Here is a 13,040-nt window from a genome sequence, read left to right as displayed (position 1 = left end):
AACATTATAGAAGGCTTACAGACCTAGGGGATAGGGAGGGTGGAGGGGAAGGGGAGGGAGTGGGGGGTAAGGGGGAGGGGATGGAGTGGGGATAAGGAACTCATTCTACTCTGAGAGGTGCCGGTAGAGAGTACCAACGAGAAAGGACAGTAAGAGAACCGGTGAGAGGACCGGTGAAAGAGGCCGGTCCAAGGCGGTACCCTAGGAATAGCAAAGGCCCAGGGTACCAACCAGGGACCATGCGTTTTAATATGAAGGATCATTGCAATGGGCTTAGCTTATCCTTTACTCCGCATTAGACACAGGACAGGCGATCAGACATTATTGTTCCACCCCACTGATCGCCAAGGGCTCCATGTTTCTATGAATTTATCATGGGTTCCTCTGGCCCAGCTTGAGAGCTCCTCAAGGTTTGCGAGAAGGTTCACTCTGTCTCTCCAGAGGTCCACCGTGAGGGGATCTTTTTGTTTCCACAGCAGGGGGATTAAGGCCCTAGCTGTATCGATTAACAGGGCAATCAGTTTATGTTTTAGGGGATGAAAGGCGGGAGTCGGCCTCCACAGGAGAACCACCTCAGGGGAGAGTATAAAGTCGGGCGACAGCTTCTTTAGCACCCTGCCCTGCTCCAGAAGGGAGAGATGCGTGGACACTCCCACCAAATATGAAGGTATGATCCAGTATCCATCTCGCATCTCCAACAACTATCTTGTGCAAGTAGCTTGTGATCCGATAGCCATTGTGGGGTTCTATACCATCTTGCCAGGAGCTTATAATGCGATTCCTGGGAGGTGACGCATGGAGAGAGTCCAAAGGCTGTCTTTAAGATAAGTTTGGTTTCGCTAGAGGATAAAGATATATGGAGCTCTCTCTCCCATGAGACAAGGAAGGCAGGTTTCGTAGTCGTCGAGGGAGATATAAACTGTTTGCGAATATAGGACACTTTTCTAGAAGAGGGGGTGGGTCCCTCTATTACCAATTCGAATGGGATAAGTGGTCTAATAGTTTTGTGCCTTTTCAAAAAATCATTTAGAACTTTTAGCAAGTGAGTGGAGATGAGGAACGGAAGAGGGTGATTGGGGAGGATGTCTTCCAGGGAAGGCAAGGGTGCCTTATGTGCTAGGGATAGCACATCCTGAAAGCTTTTATCATCTAGGATCCTCCAAATTCTGGCGGAGCATGGATCTAACGGAAGATCCATAAATCTGTATAGTGCTGAAAGGGGTGTATAAGGGGAGGGGCTTGGAGCCAGAGTCTTCCCCAATGCGGCCTAGGTCTCAATTGCACCTCTCAAGAGGGAGTTACTTCTCCGTCTCCTGCTGCCTCCTCCTTCCGGGAACCAAAGGTCTTCATAGAAGGTAGGGCCATAGGCATCTCTGGCAAGGGGCTCGATCAAAGGTCTTTACTGGGGTGGACTAGTTCAAGCCAGTGGTTTAGTTGGGTAGCCAGATATAGTTCTCGTGGGCATGGCAGGTCCACTCCTCCCTCCGAGCGCCTCCTAATCAGCAAGCAGTGGGCCAGCCTAGGTCTCTTTCCCATCCAGAGGTATCTGGAGAAGATTGTACGCAATATCTTAAAGAAATTGGAAGGGATAAAAATTGCTAGAAGCCTTATTTTATACAGAATGATGGGGATGATGTATGATTTTAATATGTTTTTCCTTCCTAGCCATGATATGAAGGGCAGATCATAGGATCATAACAATTTTTTGACTTTAGGCAGAAGCGGGAGGAAATTTGTCGAGTATAGGTCCTCAGCCTTTTTTGTGAGCTTTATGCCCAAAAAGTCTATTGTTGAGTCCGACTATGAGAGAGGGAATTTGTTTTTAATGGCCCTAAAGCGGTTGGGAGGAATGGATATATTTAAGGCGGTCGATTTAGCAAGATTAATTTTGAAGTTGGAGAGGGTTCCAAAGTTCTCAAGAAGAGAGATAAGACGGGGGAGACCAGATTCTGGATTTGTGATAAGAAATATAATATCATCCGCATAAGCTGTGGCCGAAAGGGTCTCTTCTCCCACTTTTAGTCCTTGTATCGAGGGGTCTAACCTGATTTTTTGAAGGAAGGGTTCGAGAGCAAGAATGAATAGGGTAGGGGAGAGGGGGCAGCCCTGCCTCGTGCCATTATTTATATTAAACGTGGGGGATAGAGAGTTGTTGATTTTGAGTCGTGCGTGCGGCATCGCATATAGAGAGAATATTGCAGAAACAAATTTTGAAGGAATGTTGTAGTGCGTTAGGACATGCTCCATGTAGATCCAATTGACGCAGTCGAACGCTTTTTCGCGAGGGGTATATTATGGGTTTGGGAGTATTTTGCTGCATGGAGTAGCCTTAGGCAGTTGTCTCTGCCTTCTCTTCCCTTGACAAAGCCAGATTGTTCGGGGTTGATCAATTTTGCAATATATTTTTCAAGTCGCTTAGTAAGGATTTTGGTCCAAATTAATAAGGGAGATGGGGCGATAGCTTCCGCAGGATTCTGGGTCTTTTGTTTTTCTTATGCACTAGGGTGATGTGAGCTTCCTGCGCCTGCCTTGGAAGAGGGGCTCCGTGTAATAGTGAATTAAAGAGTTCAGTTAGTCTAGGTACAAGGGTAGTTTTAAGTGTTTTATAATAGATGAGAGGGAAGCCGTCAGAGCCAGGGCTTTTGCCCGGAGGGGAGGAATTTATAAGATCTTCTACTTCTTGGGAAGTCATAGGGGTCAAAGGAGAGGTTGACTCCTCTTCATCTTTTTGGGGAGATTAAGTTATTTAGGGAAGGAGTCAATCTGTCCCTTGAAGTTGAGGGTAGACTCTGGGGAAAGGGGATCACGGAGGTTATAGAGGCTAGAATAAAACTTTGGAATTCCTTAACAATTTCAGGTGTGGAGGAGAATCTGTGGCCATCTGAGGTTTTAATAGATTTTATGAGGTTTCTAGTACGGGCTTTTTTAATAAGTGCGGACACATATTTACTTCCCTGTGTGTAGGTGACATGTTTGAGATAAGCATGTTTTTTATTGTATTTGGATTCGAGGATGAGTTCTTTTCTGCGGAATGCTAGTTCCTCAGAGGAGGTCTTGCTCAGAGTAAGTTTCGAGACGCGTTCAAGCTTGGAGATTTGGGCAAGTTTGTCATCAATTTCCTTTTGCTGTTTTTTTCTTAGCTCTAGAACCTGCTGCGATCAAGAGTCCTCTCGCAAAGGCCTTATGGGCCTCCCATATCAATGGAATTGATAGGTCGTCTGAATTGTTTAGTTGAAAATATTCTTCTACCATATTATTAAGCTGTGATCTCTCCTCTTCTGAGTCAAGGAGGGAGGGATTGAGTCTCCAGCACCATTCGCTGGGGGAAGGGATTTGGTAGATGGAGGTCCAAATGGACTGGGGCGTGGTCTGTGATCACTATAGGGTCAATTGAGGCCTTCTCTACATGCTGGAGGAGGGAAGAAGACACAAAGACATAATCAAAGCGCTGGAAGGAGGAGTGGACCTGTGAGAGAAAAGTGTAATCTCTGGAGGTCGGATTTAAACATCTCCAGCTGTCCACCACATCCATCATCCATCTCAGAGAGAGTACGAATGAGTTTGTTTAATTTCCTCTGGGATATCTGCGATTTTCCTCCTGAAGAATCTAGTAGAGGACAGAGAGTAAGATTAAGATCTCCACCCAGGATGATCTGGCCATTAGCAAAATGTTTGAGTGCCTCTAGTTGTTTGGTCAGCCATGTCACCTGGTCGGTGTTAGGGGTATATAAATTTGCAAGGGTTATCTTAGTGTTGTTTAGAAGGCCTCTTAGAAATAGAACCCTGCCCTCCTCGTCTGAGTGGCATGCCTCACAAGCGAAGTTGAGTGATTTGTGTAGCAGAATTGAGACCTCTTTTGAGGCGGATGAAGGGTGGGAGTTGTGGAATGCGAGTGGATACTGCTTACCTGGTAGGGACAGGCATCTATCTCCCCTGAAGTGGGTCTCCTGCAGGAACACGACTCCAGAGCCGTACCTCTTTAATAGAAGTGCAATGTGGTGCCTCTTTCGAGGGGAATTCAAACCGTTGACGTTGATAGTCGTGACACGTATACGATCGTCCATGTCGCGAATACGGAGCAGATAGGTGTTTCTTTTTCTTGCAGGTGAAGAAAGGAAGAAATGTTACTGGCAAAGTCAAGCTTATCCTTCAAGATCTGGCCTTCCTCTTCTCTAATAAGAATGTAGACTGAGGTTAGGGGAGGTTTGAGGGAATTAATGGGGAGGAAAGAGGGGGGGGTCGGGATTTGATACAGAGGGGGAGATTAGAACAATTAGTAGACAAACAGAAATCACGCTAACTTAACAAATGAAATTTAGAGTCACCGAGTCCGGAGGTCGAGGACTCGGGTCTGAGTGGGGGCGAGTTGTCTGTGCTCTAGACTAAAGGACAGACAACTATGAAATCAGCCTGATCAGACAGACGCTCACCAGGTCACATAAATTGAATAACAAATGCAACAGTCGCGGAAAGAATAAACCTTCTCTGGAAAGAAACATGAGTAAACATTCAAGATAGTAATTTGTGAGTCAGTTGGACTATTGAACAGAGAGGACAGTGCGTGTCACCCTGGGACCTCTTGGTGGAAAAAGGGTCCCTCGGGGGGCCGGTCAAGGGGAATGTCCAGACACGAGTGGGATCTCTCTCGGCCTATCGGAACAGGCCGGTGGGATCAGTCCCAAGGGTTGCAACACGGGAAAAAGAAATGTCCTCAAGCTCAGGTATCCATGTTGGCTACAGGGTCCTTAACTTTTTTCTTTTTCCCTTTAGGGGACTTAAGATTGCCGGCCACTTGCCATGCTTCAGGTGGAGGGAGCTTCAGCAGTCTAGGGAACTCCGGAAGGGGTAGCCAACATGGTAGTTCTATAGGGTCCATCTCCAGATGCTCCCAGCAACTGCGGAGATCCTCCAAGGAACGAACCATAAATCTGCGGCTCTTATAAAATATGCTGATGCCAAAAGGGAATAGCCAAGCATAGCGTATGTCCCTTGCCCTTAGCGCTACCAAGAGAGGGCGAAGAATGCGTCGTTTTGCTAGGGTGGCCGGTGAGAGATCCTGAAAAATCTGGATAGAGGAGTCACCGTATTTGAGATCTTTACAGAGTTCTGCAGCTTTTAGTACAGCAGAACTGTCCTGAAAAGAGAGCGATTTGCAGACGACATCTCGAGGGGGATCTGTTGGGGGAGGTAGGGGTCTGAGGGCCCTGTGGACCCGTTCGATGGTTATTGAAGCTGCTCTATCTGCTCCTAGGAGCTGCTCAAAAATTTCTGAGGCAACCTTGCAGAGGGACTCCGCAGCCCAGGTCTCTGGGAGGCCCTTAAATCATACATTGCACCTCCTGTTGCGGTTTTCAAGATCCTCCTGTAAGATGAGTGCCCGATTTAAATTCTCATGTTGATCTTTTAATATTTAGGCTATGGGAAGGGCATGGGAGGTGACAGGCAGAGGCAGTCTCAAGGTCTTCGATTCGGCAGCCCATCTGTTTAATGTCCTCCTTTATTTCTGTAAGATCAGCTATAATGGGGTTCAGGGCGTTCAGAATTAGCTCCTTCATGAAGCCCCGAGGAGGAGAGCTCTCCCTCCCCCTCCTTACTGTACGTAGAAGCAGTTCCCTGGGCCGGCGCCATCTTGGAAGACGGATGCGGGGAGCGGGAGCCGCGCTCCTTTAGGTAATGCTGCATGCGTGTCTGGCTTTTTGTTCCTTTGGGAGTGCAGGGTTGCTCTCCCCCACTGTCCTTCGTGATCCACCTCATTTCCGCGGCTGTGAGCGGTGCTGGGAGACCTCCGTGAGCACTGTGCTGAGGGAGCTCCGGTCTCAAGCGGCCATGTTGCTCCGCGGCCAGGCTCCGCCCTTTTGTTTCCATTTTCATTTTTTCCTCCCCTCTTAAAAAAATCGTAACTCCTGTATTTATCCCTCGACGTCGCTGTATGAGGGCTTGTTTTTTGTGTGGCGAGTTGTGCTATTTAATGTGCCATATAATGTACTGAAAAACTTTTAAAAAATTCTAAGTGGAGTAAATTGAAAAAAAAAAACGACATTCCGCCATATTTCAGTGCGTCGTTTCTACAGCGCACAAACTGCAACAAAAACGACATGATAACTTTATTCTATGGGTCAGTACGATTACTACGATACCAAACTTGTATAGTTTTTTTTTTTTTTACTACTCTTTTTTTTTCCAAAGACATTTAATTTTTTTTCAATTATTTTCTGCGGTCATCTTGTGCGCACAATAACTTTTTTATTTTTTCATTGACGTAGTTCAGCAGAGGCTCATTTTTTGCGGGATCCTATACTTTCCAGAAGTACTAATTTGGAATACGTACAACTTTTTGATCGCTTTTTATTGCTTTTTTTTGGGACGACGTTCACAGTGCGGGGTAAATAATGCGCTACTTTGATAGATCGAACTTTTACAGATGTGGCGATACCAAATATGTATTTTTATTTTATTATTTAGACTTTTTAATTATAGATATGGCAAAAGGGGGGTGATTAAAACTTTTATTACATTTTTTTTTTTACAATTAAAAAACTTTATTGCCCTTTTTTTAACTTTACTTTTAAGTCCCCCTGGGGGACTATAATATGGGATACTTTGATCGCTCCTGCAGTATGACGTAATGCTTCAGCATTACGTCATACTGCATTCTGACAGGCAGCCTATCAAGCCACCCCATGGGGATGGCTTGATAGGCAGTCTCTCAAGGCTGACCTGGGGCTTTTCAGAAGGCCCCCGGCAGCTATGACACCTGCACGGCTCCCCTGATCTCACAGCGTTCGGGGGCTTTAACCCCTTCCTGCTCCATGACGTATAGGTACGTCATGGAGCGGTGGGGTATGTATGCAGAGAGGTCGCAGGACGACCTCTCTGCATACAGTGCGGGCGTCAGCTGTTTAATACAGTCAGAAAGAGCTGACGGTCATCGGGTATGGAGCACACTTGGCTCCTAAGTTTACTCCCTACACCCTTCACGACCGCATGGCATATATTAATGTTATGCAGTCAGGAAGGGGTTAAACTTATCTAACTTATTTGATGTGAACATAAAATTACCTGTTGATGGTCCATGATCCAATATCAGGTCCTGGCAAGCATTTACCATTCTCTGGTAGTCCAGATAATTATATTTTACTAGCACTTTCAATCAATGCCAGAGCTTGCATGGAGATTCAGCGTCGTCACCCTCTGACAACTTTCACTATTATCTAGTAAACGTTTTCTATTTGGTAATTTATATTTATTTATAACCTTAGGATTTTTTTTTCATTGCAGGTGACCGCAACCTTGGCTCTAAATATACTCAGCTGTATAGCAGCGGTGATTACAGTGGCAATACTTGTCTCATATTTTATGAGCACCTTATGGTGGTATTATCACCACAATGATAACCACTGTGTATATTACAAGGGAAGCCAAACATGTGAGGGGGAATTCTCACCACAGGTAATTTAAAAAAATATTATTTTTTTTCCAGCGAAATAGGTATTTTTACTTTCGTTTATGCACTTTCTTTTGTAATTTAAAGAGATTGTCTGGTTTTGAAAACATGTTTTCAAATAACCCATAAGAGAATTCCAAATTAAGAAAGGTCTTCCACCATGTCCTAATTTATTAGCCAGAATGGAGAGTAACTCCCGCTCTTGAGGGACCAGCTTGTTAGGGCTTCTTGTGCATTAGGGCTTCTTCACATGGGCGTGTGGTGACAGCGTACTACATCCGTGGGTTCTGTATGTGTAATACGCTGTTCCAATCTGCCATAGACTCCCATGTTGTCGCTCACACATATTGTGTGAAATATGTGCGCATATAACAGTTCAGTACTATGCAGTAGAACTCTGGGTAAATTCCTCATACACGTAAATCTAGTATTTGTGCCCTCTTGAGTGCACAGCAGACCTGCCCGTCAGCTAACTCATCCTCACTGGTGTGCACACCAATGCTTAATGAGGTCAACCTCACTTACGAGACAGTGAATTGGAACTTGATGAGTTGTCCTATTATTCCTCTGAAATTGAGGACTCAGTGCTGATGCTTTCCCTCTTGCAGATGGTCACACTTGGGGCAGCAGTATCCCTGTTGACCATTGCTCTCTGATCCAAGTGGACTTTGGTCTGTTAATAACTGATTCTTTGTGGTTTCCACGCCTTGCTCAGCCTGCTTTTCCTGTAGTTCAAATGCAGGCTATGGCACACAGTGGGTATCTCTCTGCCACACATCACCTCTGACCTCCATGCACAGTCTGTGCCTTCTCATCTGGGCCATAGCTAACATTGTTATCTATCAGGTATTTAGTAACTTCCAGGACCTATATGGAGGGGGGGGGGGGGGGACATCTCTCTGCAGTGACTAGTAAGTTCCAGGACCTTCCTTGGTTGTGGGACCTCCATCCACACACTCTCCCCTGGCAACGCGGTTGTCTCTCAATAGCGACATCACATGCCACCTATTACCCTCTAATGTTCACCTAGAGGAAGGTAAAAAAAGCATGCAGTAGAAATCAATTTTCCTCATTTTAGGGGAACAAAATTACTTCTTGACTCCAAACTAGCAATCAGAATAACTCATGGGATCACGGACCATACTGAAATAATCAGTGACTATAACATGTAACATAGTAATCTATATATATAAGGACGAAAGCCCTCACTGACTGACTGACTGACTCACTCACTCACTCACTCACTCACTCACTCACTCACTCACTCACTCACTCACTGACTCACTGACTGACTCGCCAAAAGTTCTCCAACTTCCCGATATCGTAGAAACATGAATTTTGGCACGAGCATAGATTATCTCCAAAATAGGAAAAGTAATTGGGTCCCAACTCGATTATTCAATTCTAGCGCAAAAGAATTGGCGTCGAAATTTTACGTACATAATCTAAATCTGTCACTTCCCAATGCCTTAGAAACTTAAAATTTGGCACAGGCATTGATTATGACATAAATAGGAAAAGCTAATGGGTCCCAACTCGATTATTCAATTCTATGCGCAAAAGAATTAGCGTCCAAATTTTACGTACGGAATCTAATTTTCTCACTTTCCGGTGTCATAGAAACGGGAAATTTGGCACGAGCATTGATTATGTCATAAATAGGAAAAGCTCATAGGTCCCAACTCGAATATTCAATTCTATGCGCAAAAGAATTGGCGTCAAAATTTTATGTGCGGAATGTAATTTTTTCACTTTCCGGTGTCATAAAAACAGGAAATTTGGCACGAGCATTGATTATGTCATAAATAAGAAAAGCTAATGGGTCCCAACTCGATGATTCAATTCTATGCGCAAAAGAATTAGCGTCCAAATTTTACGTACGGAATGTAATTTCTTCCCTTTCCGGTGTCATAGAAACGGGAAATTTGGCACGAGCATTGATTATGTCATAAATAAGAAAAGCTAATGGGTCCCAACTCCATTATTCAATTCTATGCGCAAAAGAATTAGCGTCCAAATTTTACGTACGGAATGTAATTTTTTCACTTTCCGGTGTCATAGAAACGGGAAATTTGGCACGAGCATTGATTATGTCATACATAGGAAAAGCGAATGGGTCCCAACTCAATTATTCAATTCTAGCGCAAAAGAATTGGCGTCAAAATTTTACGTGCGGAATGTAATTTTTTCACTTTCCGGTGTCATAGAAACATGAAATTTGGCACGAGCATTGATTATGTCATAAATAGGAAAAGCTAATAGGTCGCAACTCGATTATTCAATTTTATGCGCAAAAGAATTAGCGTCCAAATTTTACGTGCGGAATGTAATTTTTTCACTTTCCGGTGTCATAGAAACAGGAAATTTGGCACGAGCATTGATTATGTCATATATAGGAAAAGCTAATGAGTCCCAACTCGATTATTCAATTTTAGCGCAAAAGAATTGGTGTTGAAATTTTACGTGCGGAATGTAATTTTCTCACTTTCCGGTGTCATAGAAACGGGAAATTTGGCACGAGCATTGATTATGTCATAAATAGGAAAAGCTAATGGGTCCCAACTCCATTATTCAATTCTATACGCAAAAGAATTAGCGTCCAAATTTTACGTACATAATCTAAATCTCTCACTTCCCAATGTCATAGAAACATGAAATTTGGCAGAAGCATTGATTGTGTCATAAATATGAAAAGATAATGGGTCCCAACTCGATTATTCAATTCTAAGCGCAAAAGAATTAGTGTCCACATTTTATGTATGTAATCTAATTCTCTCACTTTCTGATGTCATTTTATATAAAGGAAGCGTTGCATGGTTACCTCCACGTGGTGTTTTCTGGGTAATGCAGAGAATTATGCAAAATGGTGAACATATCTTTTTCCTCAGTATCTCTAAAGTAACCACGACTTCATAAGATTTTCCATGTGAACACCAGATAAACACCAGTACCAAATTAACTCGGGCGAAGCCGGGTATATCAGCTAGTCTATATATATAAAGCTGAAAGCCCTCACTGACTCACTGACTCACTCACTGACTCACTCACTCACTGACTGACTGACTCGCCAAAAGTTCTCCAACTTCCCGATGTCATAGAAACATGAATTTTGGCACGAGCATAGATTATCTCCAAAATAGGAAAAGTAATTGGGTCCCAACTCGATTATTCAATTCTAGCGCAAAAGAATTGGCGTCAAAATTTAACGTACATAATCTAAATCTCTCACTTCCCAATGTCATATAAACTTAAAACTTGGCACGGGCATTGATTATGTCATAAATAGGAAAAGTTAATAGGTCCCAACTCGATTATTCAATTATATGCGCACAAGAATTAGCGTCCAAATTTTATGTACGGAATCTAATTCTTTCAGTTCCCGGTGTCATAGAAACTCGAAATTTGGCACGGGCATTGATTATGTCATAAATAGGAAAAGCTAATGGGTCCCAACTCGATTATTCAATTCTATTAGCAAAATAATTAGCAGCAAAAATTTTACATGCGGAATGTATTTTTCTCACTTTCCAGTGTCATAGAAACGTGAAATTTGGCACGAGCATTGATTATGTCATAAATAGGAAAAGCTAATGTGTCCTAACTCCATTATTCAATTCTATGCGCAAAAGAATTAGCATCAAAATTTTACGTACGGAATGCATTTTTCTCACTTTCCAGTGTCATAGAAATGTGAAATTTGGCACAAGCATTGATTATGTCTTAAATAAGAAAAGCTAATGGGTCCCAACTCCATTATTCAATTCTATGCGCAAAAGAATTAGCGTCCAAATTTTACGTACGGAATGTATTTCTCTCACTTTCCAGTGTCATAGAAACGTGAAATTTGGCACGAGCATTGACTATGTCATAAATAGGAAAAGCTAATGGATCCCAACTCGATTATTCAATTCTATGCGCAAAAGAATTAGCGTCCAAATTTTACGTACGGAATCCAATTATCTCACATAGAAATTTAAAATTTGGCACGGGCATTGATTATGTCATAAATAGGAAAAGCTAATGGGTCCTATCTCGATTATTGAATTCTATGCACAAAAGAATTAGCGTCAAAATTTTACGTACGGAATGTATTTTTCTCACTTTCCAGTGTCATAGAAACGTGAAATTTGGCACGAGCATTGATTATGTCATAAATAGGGAAAGCTAATGGGTCCCAACTCCATTATTCAATTCTATGCGCAAAAGAATTAGCATCAAAATTTTACGTACGGAATGTATTTTTCTCACTTTCCAGTGTCATAGAAACGTGAAATTTGGCACGAGCATTGATTATGCCATAAATAAGAAAAGCTAATGGGTCCCAGCTCGATTATTCAATTCTATGCGCAAAAGAATTAGCATCCAAATTTTATGTACGGAATCCAATTTTCTCACATAGAAAATTAAAATTTGGCACGGGCATTGAATATGTCATAAATAGGAAAAGCTAATGGGTCCCAACTCGATTATTCAATTCTATGCGCAAAAGAATTAGCATCAAAATTTTACGTGCGGAATGTAATTTTCTCACTTTCCAGTGTCATAGAAACGTGAAATTTGGCAGGAGCATTGATTATGCCATAAATAAGAAAAGCTAATGGGTCCCAGCTCGATTATTCAATTCTATGCGCAAAAGAATTAGCATCCAAATTTTATGTACGGAATCCAATTTTCTCACATAGAAACTTAAAATTTGGCACGGGCATTGAATATGTCCTAAATAGGAAAAACTAATGGGTGCCAACTCGATTATTCAATTCTATGCGCAAAACAATTAGCGTCCAAATTTTACGTACGGAATGTATTTTTCTCACTTTCCAGTGTCATAGAAGCGTGAAATTTGGCACGAGCATTGATTATGTCAAAAATAGGAAAAGCTAATGGGCCCCAACTCCGTTATTTAATTCTATGCGCAAAAGAATTAGCATCCAAATTTTACGTACGGAATGTAATTTTCTCACATAGAAACTTAAAATTTGGCACGGGCATTGATTATGTCATAAATAGGAAAAGCTAATGGGTCCCAACTCGATTATTCAATTCTATGCGCAAAAGAATTAGCATCAAAATTTTACGTACGGAATGTATTTTTCTCACTTTCCAGTGTCATGGAAACGTGAAATTTGGCAGGAGCATTGATTATGTCATGAATAGGAAAAGCTAATGGGTCCCAACTTGATTATTCAATTCTATGCGCAAAAGAATTAGCGTCCAAATTTTACGTACGGAATCCAATTTTCTCACATAGAAACTTAAAATTTGGCACGGGCATTGATTAGGTCATAAATAGGAAAAGCTAATGGGTCCCAACTCGATTATTCAATTCTATGCGCAAAAGAATTAGCGTCAAAATTTTACGTACGGAATGTAATTTTCTCACTTTCCGGTGTCATAGAAACGTGAAATTTGGCACGCGCATTGATTATGTCATAAATAGGAAAAGCTAATTGGTCCTAACTAGAATATTCAATTCTAGCGCAAAAGAATTAGCGTCCAAATTTTACGTGCGGAATGTAATTTTTTCACTTTCCGGTGTCATAGATATGTGAAATTTGGCACGAGCATTGATTATGTCATAAATAGGAAAAGCTAATGG

At 42.3% G+C, this 13,040-nt stretch overlaps 1 protein-coding gene across 2 annotated transcripts in view; it reads left to right on the top strand.

Moving 5' to 3' along the window:
- LOC136632100 (membrane-spanning 4-domains subfamily A member 4A-like) overlaps positions 1-13,040 on the top strand; it is a 61,730-nt gene that overhangs the window by 36,786 nt on the left and 11,904 nt on the right. For both annotated transcript variants that reach the window (XM_066606723.1, XM_066606722.1), the window contains one exon: positions 7,279-7,449. In XM_066606723.1, the coding sequence (XP_066462820.1) occupies positions 7,279-7,449 (171 nt within the window). The remainder of the gene's footprint in view (positions 1-7,278; positions 7,450-13,040) is intronic.

This window comes from Eleutherodactylus coqui, chromosome 6, assembly GCF_035609145.1.
Source record: "Eleutherodactylus coqui strain aEleCoq1 chromosome 6, aEleCoq1.hap1, whole genome shotgun sequence".
Lineage (NCBI taxonomy): Eukaryota > Metazoa > Chordata > Amphibia > Anura > Eleutherodactylidae > Eleutherodactylus > Eleutherodactylus coqui.
This window is presented reverse-complemented; position numbering and strand designations above follow the sequence as displayed.